This window comes from Leptonychotes weddellii, chromosome 12 (assembly GCF_054177405.1).
Source record: "Leptonychotes weddellii isolate Sample4059 chromosome 12, ASM5417740v2, whole genome shotgun sequence".
Classification (NCBI taxonomy): Eukaryota; Metazoa; Chordata; class Mammalia; order Carnivora; family Phocidae; genus Leptonychotes; species Leptonychotes weddellii.
The window spans coordinates 37,601,737-37,628,180 of NC_138380.1; the positions used below are offsets into that span (position 1 = coordinate 37,601,737).

The window sequence follows — 26,444 nt, forward strand, 5'->3', positions numbered from 1 at the left end:
TTAAAAAAAAATAATAATAATACCGACTTCACAGGGTTGTTGTTAAGGTTTGTATGAGTTAGGTACGTACTCAGAACACTGCCTGATACATAATAGGTTATGCAGGTATTAGCTATTATTTTCCCAAATGGACCTTCCACTCAATGTCTATCCCAATTCTATTCTTCAAAAATCTGTCCTACTACCTCTCCTCCTCAAATAAGGCAAAAATAATCTCCAACTGGGGACAAGTTTCCCAAAGCCTTCAACTTCTATGGCCCTTAATTTTTGTATGCTTCCACTGATTCATATGTACTTCCTAGAAATGTTACTTACCTTTTTATGTATACTTTATGTTGTCACATAAATTATAAACTCCTTTAAGATATGGGAATATACACTATGCCTCCCTGATACAAGGCACTTAAGTAAGTACTCAATAAATTTTGCTTTTGAGGCAAGGTTACTAAGTAAAGGTTTCCCAACAAAAGACAGAGTTACATAAAGAAATCAACTGTTAAATATAGATTTTTCAGTTTGTAAAAATATATTAAGTCTTAAACCAAGAATCATGGGGCGCCTGGGTAGCTCAGGCGTTAGGCGTCTGCCTTTGGCTCAGGTCACGATCCCAGGGTCCTGGGATCGAGCCCCGCATCGGGCTCCCTGCTCCTCGGGAGGCTGGCTTCTCCCTCTCCTGCTCCCCCTGCTTGTGTTCCCTCTCTCGCTCTGTCTCTCTCTGTCAAATAAATAAATAAATAAAATCTTTAAAGAAAAAAAAAATAAGGATCGTTATTATGCTAAAACTACTCTGAGTTTGTATCTCAAATATATCTCACAGAATGGCTAAAACTAACAACACAAGGTGCTGCTGAGGATGCAGAGAAAGGGGAACCTCTTGTACTGTTGGTGGGAATGCAGACTGGTACAGCCACTCTGGAGAACAGTTTGGAGGTTCTTCAAAATGTTAAAAATATAACTACCCTATGACCCAGCAATTGCACTACTAGGTATTTATCCAAACAATATAAAAATACAGATTCGAAGGGCTACATGCACTCTGATGTTTATAGTAGCATTATCAACAATAGCCAAACTATGGACGGAGTCCAAATGTCCATCCACTGATGAATGGATAAAGATGATGTGAGATATGTGGAGGTGTGTATGTACGTACGTACGTACACACACACACAGGAATATTACTCAGCCATCAAAAAGAATGAAACCTTGCCATTTGCAATGATGTGGATGGAGCTACAGTGTATTATACTAAGTAAAATAAGCCAATAAATACCATATGATCTCACTCATACGCGGAATTTAAGAAAGAAAACAGATGTACATATGGGAAGGGAGAAAGAAAAAAAGGAGAGAGGAAAACAAGCCATAAGAGACTCTTAATGATAGAGAACAAACTGAAGGTTGATGGGTGATGGGTATGAAGGAGGGCACTAGTGATGAGCACTGGGTGTTGTATATGATAAGTCACTGAATTCTCAGAAACCATTATTGCACTGTATGTTAACTAAGTAAAATTTAAATTAAAAAAAAATGAGGACTTAGCTTATAAGGAGTAAGTAAAGAATAATAAAGTAAGGTTAGCTTTATGTTTCTGTGATTTGCAAACAAAGCTGTTAGATTTGGCCTAAAGTCAGAAAAACCAACCATGTGTTAGACACTTAAAAGATGACTATGTGTTAGACACTCCCAACTATGTAGATGAAAAGACTTACTCCTTGTTTTCAACAAGTCTATACACAGACAGCTAATCAAACAATAACGTTCGAGGTGAAGTGGGTCAGGATATTAGCACCCATTCTCCCCCCCCCCAGCTGAAGTCATATCGAGGAAAAGAAAAAACAAAAGTTGTAGTTCACAAAAGGACTGACCAGAAACTAATAAATAATATACTTTCCGAGATTGCATATTTCCTCTAAAAATCATTTCAGCTGACTTAAATCTTTTTCACCTGGAAAAATGTCAGAGATTTTGAACCAAATATCTGGCCTTGATCCCCAGATATTATTCTACTAAGTATATGTTCAAGAAGTTATCCTTCGAACTAAAATTTTAATATCGAAAATTTTTTTTAATTGTTATGGTGCTCCTAACAGACCTAGAAACTTTTCTTACAAATTACAAAATGATCTTATATTTGTTTACAGTTTGTCATTTAAGATCATAAATGTTATATATGTAAAGGTAAGATTTACTATTTCTTCACATATAATGATGTTAACTGCCCTACAAAAGGAAAAGTATGTTCTGAATGTTTTATCCATCTATCTATCTAGACCCACCTCTGCTTCACAGCAGCAATTTGCAAGCTGGGTATACTACGCTTCTACTCAACCAGAGACGGGCAAATTAACCAACTCTACCAAACATCAAGTTTGCAGACTTTGTACCATGTTTTAACTATTTAAACTATCGTAACACAGATATTTCCAAACAACCACAAAGTGACCATCAGGTAAAATATTCTGGTCAATTGATAAAATATTCTTCCCTTCAATGAAGGAGTATTTCAGAGTTAATTCAATTAATCTAATTCAACACCCAAATAAAAACAACATGAGCTGAATGTAATTAGCAAAAATTAATGAACACTACAAAAAAGACCCAGCATCAACTCAATTGTCTTTGTCAAGGACAGTGAATCCATTATCCTGTCTTTCACCTTCTTAAAACATATAGAGAAACACAGTTTCATCATCCTCAGGATTTACATTCTAAAGTCAGCCTATATGAGGTGAAAATATTATACATTTAAAATTACTACTCTTATATATGATATACTGTTTCTTCAAATATAACAACAATGGTACCAACATACAGTCAAAATAACCTTCGACAATCTCTTAAAATGGACTTCACGCAGGGTACGGTGTTCACAGGATAAAACACATAAGAAAAATGAGACTGAATTAGAGAACAAAGCCATATTTCACTCACTACAGAGCTTATACTCATTGAATGAATTTCCAGGGTAATCACTTGCATGATTATGAACCTCTACCCCACCCTTCTTTCTCAAATTCAGAGCATGTATGTTTAAGTTAAATGCTCATGTGATATGACTCCACTACAGTATATAAGCCAGAGAACAAAATTACCCTGTAATAAGTAACCACCAGACACTATTTCCTTTTGTAGCATTACCAATTGAAGAGAATTTCTTTATAGTGTTCTATTCCTCTACCACCCCCACTGCTTTTCAACTTTTACTTAGTTTCTAAAATTGTGCCACCTTAAAAAAATAAAGAGGCAAGAAAATATATAATTCCTATCATGCCACCAAGTTAAACTTTAAGATGTATTCACATAAGGGGTACCTGGGTGGCTCAGTCAGTTAAATATCTGATTTCGGCCCAGGTCATGATCTCAGGGTCCTGGGATGGATCCCTGTGTGGAGCTCCCCACTCAGTGAGGGGTCTACTTGTGCCTCTGCCCCTCCCCCCTGCTCATGTGCTTGCATGCGTGCTCTCTCTCTCTCTAATAAATAAAATCTTTTAAAAAAATGTACTCACATAATAAAACACGATTCCTACAGTCATTCAGGCTATTGTCTTCTTAAATTCATTGAGCTGATTAATAACTTAAAACTCATATCAAAATCCAATTTTAGTAAGAAAACATATCTTACCCACAACCATAAGTGTGAATTCAAACCCTCTCTTCACTGATTTTCTGTATACTTGATTTGGGAGATTTGCAAATCCCACATAGCCTTCAAGGTTCTTCTGTTGCTGAGAAAAGCAAAAAGGGCCAAGTTATTCATGTATCAACAAAAGTCTTCTGTCACACATTTCAAATTCCCGTCAATAACCTATTTTAGAAAACTATACAAACTATTATTCAAGGCAAATCAAATAGATTTTATAGTGTTACCAATAAAAGTATTAATTGCAACAATAAACAAAATGAATTAGGAATATGAGTGATTTGACAATATAATGGTCAATTATAAAAACACATGGGCAAAAAGTAAAAACTAAAGAAACCTGCCTCAGAGCAAAGATTTCAACTTACAATGAGTCAATAACAAGACTCTGACCAATCAGCTAAAAAAAAAAATAACAATAAAAAATAAAGGGTTTTTCATAATAAAAAAATTCAAATCCCCTTATAGTAAGAACTCTTTTTTTTTTTTTAAAGATTTTATTTATTTATTTATTGGAGAGCGAGTGAGAGAGAAACAGCATGAGAGAGGAGAGGGCCAGAGGGAGAAGCAGGCTCCCCGCTGAGCCGGGAGCCCGATGTGGGACTCGATCCCAGGACCCTGGGATCATGACCTGAGCCGAAGGCAGTTGCTTAACCAACTGAGCCACCCAGGCGCCCAGTAAGAACTCTTTTAATTATCCCTTTGCTCATACTAATTACCACAGGTATGAATTCCTTGAAATTTGTCTACTTATTCATGAAATGAAATCAAATGTTGAGTTTAAAACAATTTTCTCATAAATTCTTAAAACTCTCATAGTCAAGGCCAATCAGTAAACAATATCTTTCAAGCTATTAATACCAGGTCCAATTATGCCATTTCAGCATTTCAATTGATCCTTTTGCCTCCCTCATCAGGGACATCAGATTTATCCATATTTTAAAGAAAATCAGAATTCAGTTTTCTGCATGGTTTTTGATTCTTTGATGACCTCAACAATAATTTCATGAGTAATTCAAAGAAGCCTACTTTTAAATTGGTGTAGTAATTAAATCTGACTTTTAACTTACCCAATGGTGAGAAAAACTGTCCATAGTTCAGACCATCTGAGTGAGTAGTCTTACTGGTTAATTTTACTTAGAGGTAGGTCTTAGTCATCATTAAAATACAATGGCAAAATATTCCTAAGAGGTACATATTTCTCTTAAAAGTTTTTGACACATTTAATGTCTCATTAAAAAAAAAATACTCATGAGATCAAAGATTAACTCAACACACTTGGATTTAACAAATAGCAATCTGCATTCCTCACTAGTATCACATGTAACAAAATATTCCATCCACCACCCTTTAGCCTTTTTTTGGGGATTCATATAAACTAATCTTTAAGCCAAATGCTGACAGGATAACCAAGCCAATTAAATGGAAAAGCTAGTTTTAAATACTAACTAGGATACTGATCAGAGTATAGTATTTTAAAACCAAATATTTGAAAGCCTACTATGTATAAACTAAAAATATGTATTAAATTTAAGCCTTCCTTAGCTCATATTTCATTCAACTGTAAGTTAAATTTAAGTTAATTTAGACTGAAAACATCTCTGTAAAAATTATCTCATATACTCACAGCTACTTTGTAAAGAACACATTTCCATCATTCCAGTGTTCCAGATTCCAACAGAACAGATCCACAGAAGAACAGTAAATGAGGAATTCCAAGAATTGTATATGACACATTCAGTCCAAACAGGAAAGGCAAATCCATTGGAACATAGCAAAAAATGGAAAAATGAAAGTTACTTGCATGTAACTCAACAAATTAGAAATAAATTACAATAAAATAAGGACAGACTTTATACATGTCAAAGTAATACTTTTTTTGTGGGATGTAAGTCCCAGTGAGTTTTAATTAATGTGCAGCAGCTCTCCTGAAGACCTCTTATCTTTTTATAAAAACCAATTACTATGCCCTGCACTTAAAGTTTTTTTAAAAAAATGGTAGAAAAGCTGTCAAGTATGAAGTTTCAGCAAAGTATATAGGGACTGAGTTTAAAACCCAGGGAAAAAAATGTAACTTTCATACAATTTTGCTTTGTCAATCCCTGAATTAAGACAGCCCATATCAGATAAATGCAAATGTTTTAGTTAAAAATCTTTATACATTGCTATATTTCAAGTTCTACTGATTAAAGTTCAGAATTGGAAGAAATACAGACTTGTGGATACAGGAAAGGGAAGGAAGCTAAAGATAGCAAGCAACAAATGGGAAGATGAAGTTAATGTGAGCTGTGAAAACTGAAAGGCAACCAACGAAGCACAGAGAAGAAAGTAGACTAACTTTGGACACAATGTCTGTGAAAAGTGTACATCTATATTTTATATTGACATAAATCTATGAGTTATATCACAACCTGGAGCAGATGATGATATTCAAATGTCAACTTCATAGAGGCCTGCCCTGACCATCCTATCTAAAATTACAACTCCATTCTCCTCCGCACTTTGCTGCAGCTTTATGTTTTTCTCCTCAGAACTTTTTTTTACCATCTAACATATATTTTACTCATCATATTTATTGCAATCTCCACCCTACTCCACCTCCAACTACAATGTGAGCCATCAAGGTAGAAATTAAATAAATTACATAAATTGTGGCATCAAAAAAGAAGCCACCATCTGGGAGAGTTGAAAAAGTATCAGGGAGGGTATTTTAGGTTGCATATTCAAGGACCGCTCCAAACAAAAGATATGAGAAAAATGCCCGAGAGTATGTCCCTGTGTCTTATTCATTGCTTCACCCTCAAGTCCTTGAACAGTCTTTGGCATATAGTACAATATTGGGAATGAATTAAGAAAAGGGGGGAAAGATGTCTAGGCAAAAGGCTGGGACCTAAAGTGGAGATGAACTTAGTACTTTTAGACCAAAAAGAAGGTACATGAACTACAATGAAGTAAGGCGGTGGATCAGGCAGAAAAGTGATAGAAAACGAGGTCAGGGAGGCAGGCAGAGGCCAGATCATGTGGAACCCAGCCAAAGTAAGAAATTTGGATGTTATTTTAGGCATGATGGGAAGCCACTAGAGGGTTATACACAGGCAAGTGACCTGACCTGATTTGTGTTTTAAAGATAGCTCTCCCAGCTAAGAGAAGAAGTGGAGATAAGAAAACTAGTAAGGAGCCTACTGCAATAGTCCAAGAAAGAAAGGGTATACTGAATTTAGATGGTGTGGATGCAAGAAGAGATAAGAAGGATTCAGAATATATTTTGAAGGTAAAACTGCCAGGACATTGCTGATGCACTGGATGTGACTGGTGAAGAAAAACAGACCAAGATAACTCCTACGTTTTTGGCTTAAACAACTCAATGGAGTGGTATCTCTAAGGAAAAACAGGAACAATGGGGGGAAATAAAAGATTAGGTGGTGAGGGCCCAAATCGTCAAAATCATAAACAAGTTTGAACATGTGAAGTGTGATGTGTCCATTATACATTCAAGAAGGCCAGTAGGCAGTTAAATACGTAAGTCCACAAAATGCAGGGTTGGTTGGTGCTGAAAACATAGATTTAGTAATCATAAGCATATAAGTAGTATTGGCAGAGGGTTGGATTCTCGGGGAGAAACTACAGATTATGGGGTCTAGCCAGACTCCTGGAGCACTCCAACACTGAGCTGTCAGGCAGAGAGTGAGAAAGATCAGTCAGCAAGAAGGAACACCAGGAATGGCTCAAGGTCACTCAACTGTGTTAAACGCCACTGAAAGGTCAAATGAAATACCAAAGACATAACCATAAAAATAATGTTACTGGTAACTTTGGATAAGAGCAGTCTCAGTAACATAGTCGGCTATGAGTGAGTAGGTTGAGGGTACACAATTATTTGCACATAAATATTATAACATTTTAAATAATTCTGTTTTAAATTAAATTATTTTAAAATTAAACACATTACTTATCAGCCCCCTATAATTATTTCCCAGAGGGAGAAAAACATGTCCTACTCATCTCTATTATTCCTAGCAAAGTGCTGATACATGAGAGCTATTTTAAAAAGCTAAATGGCTAAAATATATACTTTCAGGAAAATTCCTTCTAAGGAAAAAAACTGTGTCCAAAGATCAAAAAAAAAAAAAAAGGACTTTGGGAATATACCAATAATATAACATGGGTTGACTAAAACATATAGACTTTTCACATTTCATAAGAATCATTCCTTACCCCAAATTCTAAAATCAACCATAGTCTGTAATTCAGAAGACTTAACCACCCACTGATTCTTTTCCTGGCCAAATAAAATGTTCACAGTACCAGTGTGAAATGTAATCTCTGGATAAGAAACATTATTTATAGATGTGAATGATATAACTGTGACACTTATAAGCATGTGAATATAGATAAAAGTATATTCTCATGCAGGCTTCTACCAAAATACCTTAGGGTCTCAAAAGTGTTACTTGATTTGAAATATGAGTTACATAAGAAAGAACAGTTATCAAAATTTTTTTTTATAAAAAGTTTATTTATTTATTTGAGAGAGTACAAGCGAGAGAGTACAAGCAGGGAGAGCGGCAGAGGGAGAAGCAGACCTCCCACTGAGCAGGATGCCCGATACGGGGCTCCATCCCAGGACCCCAGGATCATGACCTGAGCCTACGGCAGCCGCTTAACCAACTGAGCCACCCAAGCGCCCCCAAATCATCTTCTCTAAAGGCATATATTTACAAAAATCTTTTAGTTACTATGCCAAATCTCTATGGCAAAATTCTTATTTAAGAAAATCAAATCACAATTCACTGCTTGTTATTTCACTGCCTGTGGAAAAATCAACTTAAATACAATATCCAGTAATCTCAGTGTTTAACTTACTTAACCTTATTTCTAGAAATCAATTATATTTGAAGAACAAGATGCTTCAAGTAAGTTCCGACTGATAGATTATTGGAACCCTTAAGAATACTTCACCTTCTCTTGCCATTTGTTCCGATTCCAAAGAATAAAGTTATGAAAATCTTGGCATCTGAAATCCATTATCGTTTTTAAAGGTCTGAACATTAATGTGTTTCAACAAATTTTCCAGAAGAGAAAAGCAGCAATTTATTTTGAAAAATGCCAAAAATACATTTCCATAACAACAACAAAATCGAGCAAGGGGAATTGTAACAGAAAGGAAACCTGACAAAAACCAGAATTTGAGGAAAATTAAAACATACCCATGCTACATGTACTACAAACCTTCAACTTCCCTCATCTTTACAAAATGAGACATTCAGCCCCAAATTACCTTAATATCACCAGACTTCTATTCCTCCCCTTAATAACTGCAATTAAAAAAAAAATCAGGCTATAAACATCCAAGCTTTTTATCCATAACTTTAAATTTCAAAGATAAACATTTGGTCTCTTCCTAATTAACTTCAAGTTCAATTTGTGCCCTTTGGAATTTAAAACATACATATATTGTACATTGTTTTATACATGGACAAAAATAATTTTCTTTCTTGTAAAATTTAAGCAATTCTAAGTACAAAAAACTATGTACTACAAAAGGAAAGGTTATTGATACATAATTTTATCTGTCTACTCCTTAGTATTCTTAAAAGTCTTACATCGTATACATAGATATAACTCTCCAGCACTTGCTTAGTCTTACATAACCCAATGGAAAAATTAAAGAATGTCACCATTTAAATGTTTTAAATATTTTAAGTATAACTGGTATAAAAATACCTACATTCCAGATTTAATAACAAGAACACTAAAATGTTACAAGATTACAAGGGTATGTCCTAAATGTTGGCTTTAATGTCCCCTCACCCTAATTTTTTTGAAGAGTTCATGTCTTAGTTTGCCTGCCCTCAGCTCCTCCCTTTTCACTGAGATGAGCAATTATGTACTGATGAAACCAACTTTTATTTTCTCTATTCTGGATTCCTAGTTAATATGCTTAAAATATTTTAATATTTAAATCTATGAATATATGTAAGAATAAGATGACTTATAATTTAAAACTTTTTTTTCTTTACTCTGAATCTGGAATCTAGATCTCTACGTATATAGAATTACTCTCTCATTCAATCAACATAGTTACTGGATCTTCACAATGTATGTACTAGCAATTAGGTACACAAAAATTAATAAAAACAAGATCCCTACTTATGAAACTAAGAATCTAAGGTCAGGGAAGTTAGAAGGCAATTATAATAACAGTGATAAAATACTATGATCTAGGCAAACATGAAGAATGGCTATGAGAACAAAAAAGGCAGGGGGAGGGGGAGGAGCTTGGTTCTATTCTTAGGTCAGATGCTTCAGATCCTGAAGGACTAGCAGGTCTTAGTCTGATGAGAAATGTGGGTAGGTGCTGGAAAATACAGGTCTCAAGCAAACTAGTTGGTAACTGCAAAGGCTCAAAAGCAAAAGGAGAGCATGATTCTCTATGGGAACTACAAATTTAATACATCTTAGTTTCAGCGTCTGGGAGCTACAGCATAGGAAACTTAAGCAAAAGCCAGATCATGAAGGATTTTGTTAGCCACACTAAGGATCTTAGATTAGACTTCATCTTGGGCGCCTGGGTGGCTCAGTTGGTTAAGCGACTGCCTTCGGCTCAGGTCATGATCCTGGAGTCCCGGGATCGAGTCCCACATCGGGCTCCCTGCTCAGCAGGGGGTCTGCTTCTCCCTCTGCCCTCTTCCCTCTCGGCTCACTGTCTCTCATTCTCTCTCTCTCAAATAAATAAATAAAATCTTAAAAAAAAAAAAGATTAGACTTCATCTTGAAAGCTTATGGAGATCATTAAAGGACTTTAAGCATAAGAATGCACAATCACATTAATTCACATGCAGAATCACATTCTTATTTTAGAAAATTACCACTAACAAGAATATTGAAGATGAACTATAAGTGTTCTCAGAATGATAGCAATCCCAAAAGCTGGTGCAGTAACTCAGGGAAAAAATTAAGACTTGAGCCAAGAAAGAAGTGAGGATGAAGAGAAACAGAAGCTAAAATTCAACTGTCTATTAAGGTAGCCACTAGCTACACGTGGCTATCAAAAACTGTGAAATTTAGCTAGCCTGAAATGAGATCGGATGTAAATGCAAAATAAATGCCAGATTTTGAAAACTTAGTATGAAAAGAATTTTGAAAAATATCTTAATTTTTATAGTGACTTCATGCTGAAATGAAATTTTAGTCATATTGAGTGACATAAAATATGAACTAAAGTTAATTGCACCTGTTTCTTTTTACTTTTTAAATGTGGCTATTAGAAAAGCTTAAATTACATATATGACTTACATTAATTTCTACTGGACAGTGCTAGGTTAGATATTAATGAGATGAATTTACAGGTCTCTATAACTAACCCGGGGGGTGTTAAGATTGAGATTTCTGAATTTAGGTTTGAACAACTGGATTACGGTGGTACCAATCATTAAAAGCAGGAATCACTTGAGTTTAAGGTGTTAACTGGACTTTAGAGAGACAAATGTCTAGTACACAGCTTGCATATATAAAAGTTAGAAGTTCTAGAAATGTCTGGGTGAAACAGATAAAACATTTTAAACCAACACTTAAATGGTAAGAAGGCCATGGGTATGAATCCAAATACAGTACACGAAGTAGGAAGCAGGCCAGAACCAACACTAACATCCCACCACCTACACAAATCTAGAAAAAGATGAGCGAGAAAAAGAATGAGGAAAAAAGAGGTTCCTAGATGCAGTTTAAAGAGATCAATTATAGTGGCCTTTTCCAAGAAGTGGTCAACTGTACCAAAAGCTCTGGAGTGATCAATATAGATATAGAAGAATCTACTTACTATCAGGGACCTTTGTCAGAACAGGGGAAAGATAGAAGAAAAATGCATATTGGAAGTAAATAAACAGTGAATAAATGCAGGGAATGAGTATAAACAATTCTTTCTGAATGCTCATCTGTGCAGAGCAATAAGGTAGAACCTGGAGAATAACAATGGGTCAAGGGAGGGTTTTAAGGGAAAAAAAAAGACAGTTGCATCCATTTAAATGCTAATAGAAAAGATCAAGTAGACAAATGGCTGAAAAAAGGGTAGGTCAGGATACAATGTTCTAGAGTGAGGGATGAGGTTTTCTCCAAGGGCCAAAGACAAAATCATGTACTAATTCTAAGGAGAGGAGGACCAGGGAATATTAAGAGGTAACATTTGAATGAGCAACCACAAGAATAGAGAGAAAGACTAGGAGTCCACAGGAGACAGCCAAGCAACTCTATATGCAGGTTAAGGCTGAAGACCACAAATCTGTGTGAATGTATCCCAGAAGCCATAGAATCTTTTTGTCCAGTACCAATCTGCAACTTCAGTACAAGCAAACAGGCTGTAGGAGTCATATGAAACTCTTATTTTGCAGAAAGTGTGCACAAAAGTACAAGGAATTACAGGAGCTGACAAGTATAGCTGAAGTGATTCAGTGAACAAAAATGAAAAGGGTCAAGGAAGAAAGGTAGGAAACAAGGAAATGAGAAAGCTAAAAGAATGTGAACTTGTGGTTAGAATAGGCCATACAATTAAAATTTTAGAGGTGGAACAGAAGTTCTAGATGATAACTACATGGGACCGTTAAAATGATGGCCCAAGCACAACCCAGAAATTGTGAGGCTAAATTACTGAATTAGTTGTACACATGGGCACTAAAAATGCCCCAGAATGATGACAGAGCTTGGGGAGGAAAGGAAAACTAAGTGTTTTGTGCCATCTTGATGAATAAATACAAACTGGCAAATTTAAAAAGTGTGAGAACATGCTGCTGTTAAACAGCATAAGCTTTAAAGAAGCAGGGCTTTTTTTAAAGGAAGAATGGTCTAGAGTCTAATCAGCACTGCCTAATAAAAGTATAAAATAAATCACATATGCAATTGTAATTACCCCACTAAACACATTAAAAAACTAAGAGTAAAAAGAATTTAACTTTAATAATATGTTTTATTTAACCAATGTATATACAACACTATTTCAACATACAATCAATATAAAAATTATTATGATTCATTTCACATATTCATTGCTCTGCATCCTTTTCTTTTGTAGTAATCTTTGAAATACAGCACACTTCATTTAGGACTAGTCACATTTCAAGTGCTGAGGATCCATTTGGTTAGTGGCTACTATACTAGATATAGATATAGAACATTTCAAGGATATAAAACATTTCCATCGTGCCAAAAGATCTCCTGGAGCACAAAATGAAATGAATAATAGTACCCAGTACTGGGTTAGGACGCTGGCAAATAAGCATCTCCTACATGACTGGTGGAATATAAATTTAAACCATTTCCCTGAAGAGCAATCTGGTTTTGCAGACCAAAAGCGTAAATTTTCATGCTCCCAGACTCAACACATTCCACTTCCACACATTCATAATTTTGAGAATATATTTAAGATTTAGCTATAAGAACATCTAACAAAACACAGTTAATGAAAGTAAAAGACTGTAAAAACCATGTCCCAAAAACAAGTGAAAGAAACAATATATCATGGTATTCCCATATGTAAAAATACCATACATTATAAGTTTTAGAAGAATAAGCATGACAGATAACATTATATTAAGTGGAAAAACTGTTTTAGACAGCTGACACAGTATTATGTACCTTTAAACATTCTCTTGTGTGCACACGGAAAACAAAAGGATAAAGACTGGAGTGACAGTAAAGAAACTGACAGGGTAAAGATCTCAGAAAATTCTCTCCTTCAAAAGCAATGAGAAAACTGTCAAAATCAACTTCTTCAAAACTATGGAAGTTAACAAAAGTCTTGCAGCCATCCACAGAGCACTTATCCAAAATAAGGGGGCTGAATCTGGGTAACTTGCCCATTCTCATCTCCCCTCCCAGCTCCACAGTAGCCTTGAAAACCAACAGCACACAATCATGGCAAAAATCAGCATCTTGACAGCAACTGGAGGAGGCAGGACAGGCTCTTTTGAAGCCCTATTCCCAGACAACTATCATTATTTGACCTGTCTGGTGTTGCCCTAGGAGACTCCATAAATAACCACAAAGATAACCAGAGATTTCAGTGACAACACATAGCACAGAAAGCAGAATTTACAGAAAGTCACCAAACAAACAACAAACAGCAATAAGAAACCCTGGAAGGAGATCTGAGCAAAGTTGCCATGCTGTATTATTTAAAAGATCCAGTTTTTAACAAAAAATTATGAGATATGCAAAAAACACAAGAAAAAATGTCCCATATACAGGGGGGGAAGCAATCAGTAAAGACTATTTCCTAAGAACACCAAAACATTAAGCAAAGGCATATTTTTCTTAAATATGTTCAAAGAACTAAGGGAAACCATGTCTAAAAAACTGAAGGGAAGTATGAGAACAATGTTCACCAAACAGAGAATGTCAATAAAGAGACAAGAAAGCATTAGGGGCGCCTGGGTGGCTCAGTCGTTAAGCATCTGCCTTCGGCTCAGGTCATGGTCCCAGGGTCCTGGGATCGAGCCCCACATGGAGCCCCGCATCGGGCTCCCTGCTTGGCAGGAAGCCTGCTTCTCCCTCTCCCACTCCCTCTGCTTGTGTTCCCTCTCTCACTATGTCTCATTTGTATCTGTCAAATAAATATATAAAATCTTAAAAAAAAAAGTATTAAAAAGAACTAAATATTCTCAAGTTAGAAAGTACAACTGAAATGAAACTTCAGTAGAGAGGCTCAATAACATATCTGAGCTAGCAGAAGAAGCAGCAAATCTGAAGACAGATCAAAATAACATTAGCCAGTCTAAGGATTAAATATTCAATAAAAAGGCATATATTGGCTGAGTAGATTAAAAACCATGATCCAATTATATGGTGCCCACAAGAAACTCTTTTTAGAATCACAGACACAACTACCTTGAAATAAAAAGGATTTAAAAAATAAAAAGAGAGGTGGAGTGGCTCCAACACACACGTTAAGACAAAATTGTTACCAAAGACAAGGATCCTTAATACTGATTAAAACATCAATTTATCAAGAAGGTATAACAATTATAAACACATATGCCCCTAAAAACAGAGCCCCAAAATACACAAAAACTGAGAGAATGGAAGGGAGAAATAATACAATTCAACAATAATAGCCTGACTTCAATACTTCACTTTCAAAAATGGGTTAAACAACTACAAAGAAGATAAATAAGGAAACAGAAGACTTGAACACAGCAACTAGACTTAACATATGTAGAACACTGCACCTGAAACCAGCAAAATACATTCTTCTCAAGTGCACATGAAATGTTCTCCAGGACAGACCATATATTAAACATCTTAGTCTCAATTTTAAAGGGCTGAAATCAGCTATTGTGGATAGTCTTCATATACAAAAGAATGAAATTATAAATAACAAAAGGAAATTTGAAAAAGTGACAGCTGTGGAAGTTAAACATTACACTCTGACCAATGGGTCAAAGAAATCACAAAGGAAACTATAAAATTTGAGATTAATAATACTACTATTTTAAAAAAGCACAACATACCAAAACTTGTTGAATGCAGCTAATTCAGGGCCTAGAGGAAAAGTTATAGCTATAAATGCCTATGCTAAAGAGAGAAGATCTCAAATCAATTACCAAACACTTAACCTCAAGAAACTAAAAAAAGAGCAAACTAGATGCAAACCAAACAGAAATGAAGACTAGGGCAGCAATAAAAAAATATGTAACAAACATAATACAGAAAAAATGAACCAAACCATAAGTTGGTTCATTGAAAAGACGAAAATTTAACAAACCTTAGCAAAGACTAATCAAGAAAACAACAGAAAACACTCAATAATGAAATTCAGAATGAAAGAGGGCAAATCACTACTAACCTTACAGGAACAAAAAAGATTATAACGATAAACCTCTGAATAAGTGCATGCCAACAAAGTGAATAACCTATAGAGAAATGAAAAAATTGCTACAAAGACACGAACTACCCTAAACTGGCTCAAGAAGAAAAAATCTTAAGTCCTATAAAAAAATAAAGATGGGGCGCCTGGGTGGCTCAGTCGTTAAGCGTCTGCCTGCCTTCAGCTCAGGTCATGATCCCGGAGTCCCAGGACCAAGGCCCGCATGGGGCTCCCTGCTCAGCGAGGAGTCTGCTTCTCCCCCACCCCCTCTCAAATAAATAAAATCTTAATTAAAAAAATAAATAAATTACATTAGTAATCAAAAACCTTCCCACAAAGAAAAGCCCAAGTCCAAATGGTTCCACTAGTGAATTCTACCAAGTGTTTAAAGACTGCTCAATCCTTCACAAACTAATCCAAGAAACAGAAGAGGACAGAACATTGCCCTGTTTTACCCTGATACCAAATCAGACAAACACATCAAAAAACAACAACAGACAAATGCCTTTTATATACGTGCAAAAACCATCAACAAAATACTGGTATACCAAAACCAGCAATATAAAAAAAGAGTATACACCATGACCAGTGGAATTCATCCACTGATTGGTTCTTCATATGAAAATTAACCAATGTAATACACCATATTAAGTAAATAAAGCAATAACAATAACAACAATAAAAAAAAACAAACCACATGATCATCTCCACTAGACACAGAAAAAGCACTTGACAAAAAATCCAACACCCTTTCATGATAAACACACTTACCAAACAAGGCATAAAAGGGAACTTCCTCAACCTCATAAAGCATGTCTAAGAAAAACCCACAGCTAACATCATACTCAGAGGTGAAAGACTAAATGCTTTCACTCTTCAGGAACAAGGCAATGATGTCTAGTGCCACTTCTACTTAACACTGTTCTGGAGGTTCAAGCCAAGATACTTGGCAAGAAAAATAAAAGGCAATCAAGTTGGAAAGAAGAAGTAAAACTATCTCTATTCACAGATGACATGATCTTATAAATAAAATACCTTAGCAAATCCACTAAAACACACACACACACACACACACACACACACACACCATGAACTAATAAAGCTGCAGGAAACAAGATTAACAAAAACTTACATTTCTGTATGCTAGCAAAAAACCTAAAATGAAACTAAAAAAATTCATTTGTAATATCAAAAAATAAAATACTTAGAAATAAATCTAATAAAAGAGCAAATATTACACACTGAAAACTATAAAACACATCAAAAAACTAAAGATCTAAGTAAATGAAAGCTCTTCTGCATTCATGGATTAGAAGAATTTCATTATTGAGTGTTTTCTGTTTGTTCAGATGGCAATACTCCCCACACTGAAAGTCCCAGTTGGCTTCTTTGCACAAACTAGCAAACTAACTCTCTAATTCATGTGGAAATTCAAGAGACAAAGAGCCAAACAATCTTGAAACCATACAAAGCTAGAGGAGTCACACTTCCTAGTTTCAAAACTCATTTACAAAGTTATAGTCATCAAAACGGTGTGGTACAATTTTAAGGAGAGATGTACAAATCAACGGTGGCAATACACCCTTACATTTTATGGTCAACTATTCTACAAGGTTGCCAAGACAACTTAATAGGAAAGTGTTTTTTCAATAAAAGATGGTAAGATTACTGGATATTCATATACAAAAGAAAGAAAATAGTTACCCACCTCACACCATGTACAAAAGTTAATTCAAAATGGATCAATGACCTAAATATTTGTAAGATCTAGATCTATAAAACTCTTAGAAGAAAACAGTTGAAAATCTTCATGACCTTGAATTAGGAATGGTTTCTTAAATATGACACCAAAAATAATACATCAATAAAAAAAGGTAAACTGGATTTTCTCAAAATTAAAAACATTGTGCTTCACAGAATACTGTCAAGAAAGTGAAGACAACCCATGGGAATGGCAGAAAATATTTGCAAATCATCTATCCAGTCTGTTCTGGACTTATATCCAGAATATGTGAAGAATTTTTACAACTAAATAAAAAGGCAAATAACCTGATTAAAAATTGGGTAAAGCATTCAAATAGACACTCTTCCAAAGATTTATAGAAGTTGCCAATAAGCACACAAGGAGATGCTTAACATCATTAGTCATTAGAGAAATATAAAATAAAACCACAATGACAGCACCTCACAGCTACTAAGATAATTTAAAAAGACAATGTCAAGTGTAGACAGATGTGGAGAAACTGAAAACCTCATACATTGCTGGTGGGAATGTAATATACCACAGATACTTTGGCAAAAAGTCTGGTAGTTCTTCAGAAAGTTAACATACAGAAACCCTTTGATCCAGCAATTCCACTCCTAGGTATATATCCAAGAGAACCAAAAGAATAAGTCCACACAAAAACTTGTATTTAAATAGGTACAAAAGCATTATTCACAATAGCCAAAAAGTAGAAATAACACAAATACCCACCAATGGGTGAATGGATAAACAAAATGTAGTATTATCAATCTAATGAAATACTGCTCAACAACAAAAAAGGAACAAAGTACTAATACATACTACAGCATGGATGCATCTTGAAAACATCATGCTAAGTGAAAGAAGCTAGTCACAAAACACCAAATACTGTATGATTCCATTTATATGAAATGCTCACAACAGGCAAATCTATAGAGATGGAAAATGGATTAGTGGTTGCCAAAACCTGGGAAGCGGAGGGAATGGAGTAGTAATTACTAATAGGTACAGGGTTTCTTTCTCTGATGAAAATGTCCTAAAATTAGACAGTGGGATGGCTGCACAACTCTATGAATATGCCAAAAACAACAGAACTGTACAATTTAAAGGGGTGAATTTTATGGCACATGTGAATTACATCTCAATAAAGCTGTCATAGCAGGTATGTAGTATCTACAATACACTACCTTTCACATATAGCTTGTGTATTTCCTTCGTGCAAAAAGATAGGAAGAAACTAATAACATTGGTTACCCATACAGATGGGTGGAAAAGTGACAGCGGGGAAGGAGAATAGGGTAAAAGAGATGAGAGGTGGGATGGATACTTCTGGACATACTGTTTTACAGAGTTGACTATTAACACCATAGTAATGTTTCAAATATCCCAAAAAAAAAAACCCAAATCAGGGCGCCTGGGTGGCTCAGATGGTTAAGCGTCTGCCTTTGGCTCAGGTCATGATCCCAGAGTCCTGGATCAAGCCCCACATCAGGCTCCTGGCTCAGCGAGGAGCCTGCTTCTCCCTCTCCCTCTGCCTCTCCCCCTGCTCATGCTCTCTCTGTATCTCTGTGTCTCAAATGAATAAATAAAATCTTAAAAAAAAAAAAAAAATCAGCCAAGATGTGAGAAGAGCTCAAAATGGACTTGAAACAGTAACAAATGAAACAAACTGTATTTCAAACGAATAACTCCACTGAACACGGTAAGGAAGGAAGAACACAAGTATCTTTGGAAAACAGTATTTTGACTACAGAGTTTAAAGACAAAAGAAGTATACACAAATACTAGTCTACTAAGTATATCTATAACAGCAATTCTGAAACTACAGTTATATATATATCAGATATGTACAAATATGTAATAAAATGTGGATGAGGGCCAGGTTGTTCGATGTTGGAGAAAGGACTCACAAATAAGGGGGGGGAAAAGGCTAGATTGAACCTTATGTTAGTGCAGGGTTTCTGGAATCTGAAGACAAAGTATCAGATTAGTTCAGAATTATAAAAGAATTGGTTTATCGGTATGAATTCATGGTTTTTAATATACATACACACATATATTTATATATACACATATGTATAAATATGGGTGTGTAAATGTATATAAATATACAATTTCCTAGATCTATCTGCTCCAAACACCTAGAAGCAATGACAGCCTAATAGCAATGAATACTTCCAGTGCTCAAATCTTGGTTTCTAAATACTATTCTCAAATAAAAGTTAACTTGGTACTCTTTGGAAAAATGACTGATTCCAGGACTTAGGCAGGAAAAATACAAGATGAACCAAAAAGTAAGGAAGTGCTCCCAAAAACTGATAAGGCATGTTGAGATGAATAGGAGCTAACTTGAAAGAGCTACCAATGGTCAAATCCAGGACAATTTGAGCAACAAAAGTGATAAAGTTAATTTCATATGTCCATACCAATATAAATAAATAACTGAATAAATGAACATGAGACACAATAGCTCTTTCTTACAAAAGAATTCCAATTCAAAAAAGGTAGCATAATGGAAACAGAAAATTATATTAAAGCTAACAGCACAGTAATAACTGTGACAGGCAAAAATTGACAGTGGATAAAAAGTATAATGAGAAATAAGTTATCTGAATAGTTCAACAGAAGACTAGTATCTAAAATATACAACTCATTGGGCGCCTGGGTGGCTCAGTTGGTTAAGCGACTGCCTTCGGCTCAGGTCATGATCCTGGAGTCCCTGGATCGAGTCCCGCATCGGGCTCCCTGCTCGGCAGGGAGTCTGCTTCTCCCTCTGATCCTCCCCCCTCTCATGTGCTCTCTCTCATTCTCTCTCTCTCAAATAAATAAATAAAATCTTTAAAAAAAAATAAAATAAAATAAAATATACAACTCATTAAGAGTTGTATAAAAAATATACAACGGACCAAAGATTATAACAGACCTCCAAAGACCTATGGATGGCAAAAAAGCACATAAGACCCTCAATGAGTCAGTAGGAAAATGCAAATTAAAATCACAATGAAGTATTTCCAATTCTACTAGAATGACTAAAATTAATTAGAGTGACCATCCCAAGCGTTGCTGAGTATGTAAAGCAACTATTCTTATACACTGTTGATGGGAACGTAAAATGTTACAACTATGCTGGGAAACAGTTTGGCAATTTCTTTAAAAGTTAAGCACAGATCTACCAATGACTTAGCTTAAGTATTTACCCAAAACACATGTAATCATGTGCCACCATCATTACAGCTTTTTCAAAAGTTTACAAAGAAAAAAGCCAAAAGAAAATATATCCAAATTTTAACATAGGTTGTATTTTGCTAATTGGACTCGGAAGTAATTTGGTTTTATACTATCTTCTATGTTCCAAGTTTACTATTAAAGAACTTGAAGCATTTCCATTAAAACAAAAAACAAAAGGATCACATAGAAAGAAAATGAAATAATGTTAACCACAAATCAGTACGGATTTTTATTTTTAATAAGTAAATCAAATGTTTTTTATTTTCCATTTCTGACAAGTTCATTAGACTGCAAAAGAAGAAATTATAGGAGATAATTCTCGCAAGATTTCAATCACGATGTGAACTTGAGCAAGGCGGAGAAACAAAGGCTGGAATACTAATAAAATAAGGTGGATTAAGAGCTGACCAGAAGTATGTCAACTTCCATAATTATACACCACAAGGATCCATCCTTAATTAAGCCCAGATAACATTATTCTACCCCTTGATGAAACATAATGCTAACACTTGTCAAACCTGCATATGATAAAAGCTGAAAAAGATAACAAATACTTTATATGACACACTCAAAATCCAAATGAAATTTAATATGGAAATATATGGATACAAACCATGTCCTTTTTCACCACCCTGAACTGGAATCTGAAGACAAAGTTTCAGATTAGTTCAGAACTATAAAATGGAACTGCAAAAATAAGAAGCCAGTGGTGGAACACATTTCACCTATCAACAAGCTCCTCTTAAAAAAAAAAAAAAAAAGTGTTGAAGAAGCAAGATAAAACAGTAGCACAGGAGGAAAAGGTAGAAAAATCTTAGTTGACAGTATGCTCCATAGATCAATAAGAAACTAAAAGTCACCCTAAAACGTAGTTTAACTCCTTAACAAGTTTATACAGCATGTACAAGACAAAAGATTTATTCTGATCTGTAATTTTAAGATCAAAAGATACTCAGTTCCTTATCAAAAGGTAAGTGAGCAGGGATATGTACCAAATGAAGACAGTTCAGAGGGGAGTAACAACAATGGTTGGAGGTATATAACCCTGTCATAAAGAAAATGTAAAGACTAAAAGTCTCTACAAAAAACTCAGAGAAAGTTGTATTCAGACTATTAAATAATAATATTAAAAAGAGAAGTTAGACTTACTTTTTAGTCTCAAGGAGTAAAAGAGAATTTCTGAATACAAATATAAAAGACAGATTTCAGATATATACAAAAATAGGAAGAAAAAATTAATGGTGACAGCTATTCAAAGATAAAATGTGCTTCCTCAGAAGGTAGTGAGTTTGTAACACAGGCTAAACCAGCTCCATCCGTTAGAAATACAACACAAACCACACATGCAATTTTAAATTTTCCAGTAGCCACATTTTAAAAAAGTAAAATTAATTGTAATAATATATTTTAACTCAGTATACTCAAAACATTTCAAAATATAATATAAAAATAAATCATGTTATATTCTTTTTTCAAAGTAAGTATTTTCAAAATCCTTTGTGTATTTTACCTTTATACCAAATCTCAATTCAGACTAGACACAATTCAAGTGCTCAACAGCCATGTATGTTCATGGTTACAGTACTGGACAGGGCAGGGTTAGACAGCCACTTGACAGGTATGCTGCAGAGGAGGAAATTAGAGCACTTTCTGCATAATTAAATAACTTGATCCATTTTCCAATCCTGAGATCTTGTAAAAATATCAAAAAAATAACAAAAGTAGCATCAAAAACATACTCAAAATTTTCAAAAGATTAACTTTATTCCATTTTAATCCGTCACTGTTATGCTTTTTACACTCATGACAGACACACATATACACACACACAAAATCTGCATTTTACTACAATTCATTCTGAACACAACATAGCAATTTCATCAAAGAATTCAAATTATTTCAGTATATATCTCCCAAACTAGCTTCTTAAAAGACATCAAAGCCATTTCTTGTCAGAATACCAAATCCCATGACTCATAAAATGTTTAACTGATATTCATCCTAGTATTGCTTACCTAATAAAAAGAAATCAATAAAAATATTATCCATTTTTTTAAAAAACTTTCTAGAGCTTATCTACATTACAAACCATATAGGAAAATAGAAATTTGATTCCTCTTATGGACTGAATTGTGTCAATATGTTGAAGCTCTAACTACAATGTGACTACTATATTTGAAGACAGGGCATTTAAAGAGGTAATCGAAGTTAAAGGAGGTCTTTACAGTAGAGCCCTAAACACATTCAACTGGTGCCCTTATAAAAAGAGGAAGAGATACCTAAGACATCTCACTCTCTCTTCACGAACAAAGGAAAGGCCATATGAGGACACACTGAGAAAGCAGCTGTCTGCAAGCCAGGAAGAACCTTCACAAGAAACCAAACCTGCTCACACCTTGGACTTCCAGCCTCCAGAACTGTGAGAAAATAAAAGTCTGTTGTTTAAGCCACCCAATCTGTGATATTCACCCAATCTGTGGTATGATAGCCCTAGCAGAGTAATACACTCCCTAAGAAAGTACTTTTTAAAAAAATTGTATTGCAGGGGTGCCTAGGTGGCTCAGTTGGTTGAGCATCAGACTCCTCATTTCAGCTCAGGTCATGATCTCAGGGTCATGGGATCAAGCCTTGAGTCTGCTGGCTCCATGCTCAGTGGGGAGCCTGACTGAGATTCTCTCTCTCCCTCTCCCTCTGCCCTTCCCCCACCACGGTCTCTCTCTCTCTCTCTCTCTCTCAAATAAATAAATCTTTTAAAAAATTGTATTGCAAACCAAATTGTATTACTGTTGAAATTACTCATAAATTATAAATATATCTGTTAAATTTACCCTACAACCAAAGATTTTAAAAGCCTGCCTTAGTGAGCTACTGAAGTAACCAAAATAATTTGATATCTCAAAATTGTAAGTTCTATTTTAACCCATAACCAAGGCCTTCAACTTATACTTCATTATAAAAAAGAATTCTATTCAAGATCAGTACTATATACACAATAAAGCTAGAGAGTGGTAGGGAGCTCAAAAAAGTATGCCACACATCACAATACTGCAAACACTACTCCACCAACAATAAACATGAACAATAACTGATAATACATAAAAAACTGTGCTATTACCTACTAAAAACGTATCTTCTAGGAGTTCAATGAAAGGGAAGGATCATCAAAGACTCAGATAATTGGGAAAAATCTCCCTGAATGAGTAGTTTTGAGCTGGACCTTCCTTAATGGATGGATGGGGCTTCAAGGTAGATAAGAACAGCATAAGCAGAGGCAAAAATACAAAGAATATTACTCAATCTGGGTAGAAGAAAAAGTCCAACCAAGGAAATCCTAAAATGACTACCTAAGTTTTTAATGACAGAACACATGAAAGAATAATAACGCAGTACAAATATACCTAGAAATCTGATTTCCAATATCTGCTGTAACTTAGAACTACACTCTGGTAGTAGTTCTAAATTACTGGAGGGTAAATTACATAATCTTTCTGAGGCTTAGACCAGGATAACATCTTTATGAGGTTACTGCAAGGTATATATGAAATATTTGGTACTTCACATATAAGGAGTATAATAAATGATGGTCATTGTAGTGGTTGTGCAATAGATGACAGCTATTATTAAGGCCTCTGGACTTTTATCTTGCAGATAAGTGATTCCCAAACTTGGCTGTAATCTGAAGCATCTGGGAAGCTTGATAAAAAACAGATACCTGGGCATCAGCCTAGAAGTAGGGGATAGGAATCATGCTGATAATTTGTTATATGGACTCCACTAATGATGAACTATACTTAGAACACCCATCCTTCAATCAAAAAACAATGGAATCTCCCAGCCCTACCCAAAAACTTTGAACAAAGATTCCAATTAAAGATGTTTCCATCAAGCATAAAACTCCTCTCTTAACTCCCTTAGTCCTGGCCAGCACTAATGTTGATGGTGTGTTTAACCTCATATAACATTTTGTATCTGCATGTCTGTGGTATTATTTCTGCATTTCCTCCACATTGACCAAATATTTAACTTTCAATAAGTTAGGGGCTGCAACTTTTCAAAAAGTCTAAAATTATTCCAAAATTTCAAAAAAAAAAATTACATCTGTGTAATTATCATTTTAACAGCACAGCACCATGGTCAAACACAAACTTAAGTATTTTTGATGGGTCCGCTTGCCAGTTAAGTCATTCCAGTTATCTTTCTGGCTCACAGCTGAATTTAGCATCTCATAGCATCTCATAGTTGTACTGTATTAGACCAACATCTCCTAGTTGTACTGTATTAGACCAACTTTAACATTCTAACACAAATTCCAAGACAGGACATACTACAGTTCTACCTAGGATCACTAATTTCATCCCTTCATGCCAAGTTCTCATGTCTCCAAACTTACACTAGAGAAATGTTACTCAATTCACCCTTCTCAGCAACAAGAAAAGTAAGACTACAAGCCATCCATTGAGAACTAAGGTCTTTGCAAATTATACAGTGACTATATAAAGAACTTTTGCAGTTCTTTTCTATTTGCACATTTTATACATCCATGGAACAGGAATCATTTCCACTTAAATTTCTTTCCTTTTCACTCAGCATATTAATTCTACAGATTAGAGCTGGGAACCAGAAATGGAAATCTAACTTCATGCTTAACAGATAGCAGACCTTCAATAAAGAAATGAACCAAGAAATAAAAACAGAGCAACTAAAACACAGAGATTTGTAACAGTAAACTAGATAGCTACAGACTCAAGGACAGAAGAAGGTAGGTACATCCATGAAAGGAGAAATATGTGAAAAGCTATACATTGTTAAAAAACAAAAACTACTCCCATATTGCATTATTTAATAGCCCCATAACGCAGAGCATAAAAACAAATGTTCCTGATGGTGACTTTAACAAATTCAGTATATTCCACTGAAAGTAGGGAAGCTAATCAGTTTATACGTAACAAATCTCTCTCTCCAAAATGTAAGAAATGTAAATTGAAACAAGTTTAAGGAACTAAACTAACAAATACCCTAGGAAAATAATGCGAAGGCAGAAGAGGTTTGTTTAAAGATACTCTTTCAAACACAATTCTAAAATACTGAAACTACAAAATGTCTCAAAATAATAAAATGGCTACACAAATCATGATACCAACATTGTAACACTATATACATATTAAAATAACCTGCATATAGATTAATATACCAAAAACTATATTAAATATTAAGTGAATAATATCTTGGTTTTGTGTAAAAATTTAAGAGTTTACAGAGTACTTTTACTTATATTACCTCATAATATATAATTCACACCAGAGTTTATGAACTCTGGTTCTTCATCAAAATTATCTAAAATACTTAAAATGCAAATTTCTGAGCCCCACCTCACAGCTAGTAAACTAACAGGCTTCCAAGGGTGTTAAGCATTGGAAGTGTTTTCAATGTCTGACCAGAGTGAAGAACCACTAACCACTAATACACCACTAATTACAACCATGGAAAAAATATGTAATTAAGAAAGAACACAAATTAACCTTCAGCAATTGAAATAACTTAATGGCTTTTTTCCTCCTTGTAAATTTGTTTGAATTCATCATAAAAGCAACTACGCATATCTATTAAAACTTTTTAAAATTAAAAACGGTTCATTCATTACTGAAAAAAATTTCCTTGTATAGATCACCTCACATCCCAGAATGCTACATGTAACAAATTTTTACAATGCTACATGTATTACCCTGGTTACTTTAATAACAGCATAAACAGAAAGCACTAAGATAAAATTACTATGAAGATTCTGCCTCCTTTGCTGTGCAGAAGCTTTTTATCTTGATGAAGCACCGAAAGTTCATTTTTGCTTTTGTTTCACTAGCTTTTGGAGATGTATCTTGAAAGAAGTTGCTGTGGGCGATGTCAAAGAGGTTACACTGCCTATGTTCTCCTCTAGGATTTTGATGGATTCCTGTCTCACATTGAGGTCTTTCATC

The 26,444-nt window shown here is 34.8% G+C and overlaps 1 protein-coding gene across 3 annotated transcripts in view; it reads right to left on the bottom strand.

Annotated features, from left to right (window-relative positions):
* The window catches only part of SEPTIN7 (septin 7), an 89,620-nt gene that overhangs the window by 52,770 nt on the left and 10,406 nt on the right, over positions 1-26,444 (bottom strand). The window contains exons 1-2 of one of the 3 annotated variants that reach the window (XM_081800277.1): positions 5,271-5,420; positions 3,626-3,728 (exon numbers count right to left, since the gene is read on the bottom strand). The exons of 1 other annotated variant lie outside the window; for it this stretch is intronic. In XM_081800277.1, the coding sequence (XP_081656403.1) occupies positions 3,626-3,635 (10 nt within the window). In that variant the 5' untranslated portion in view covers positions 3,636-3,728; positions 5,271-5,420. Of the gene's footprint in view, positions 1-3,625; positions 3,729-4,713; positions 4,753-5,270; positions 5,421-26,444 lie in introns of those variants that run through there. One more of the 3 variants, XM_081800274.1, reaches the window with a different exon arrangement.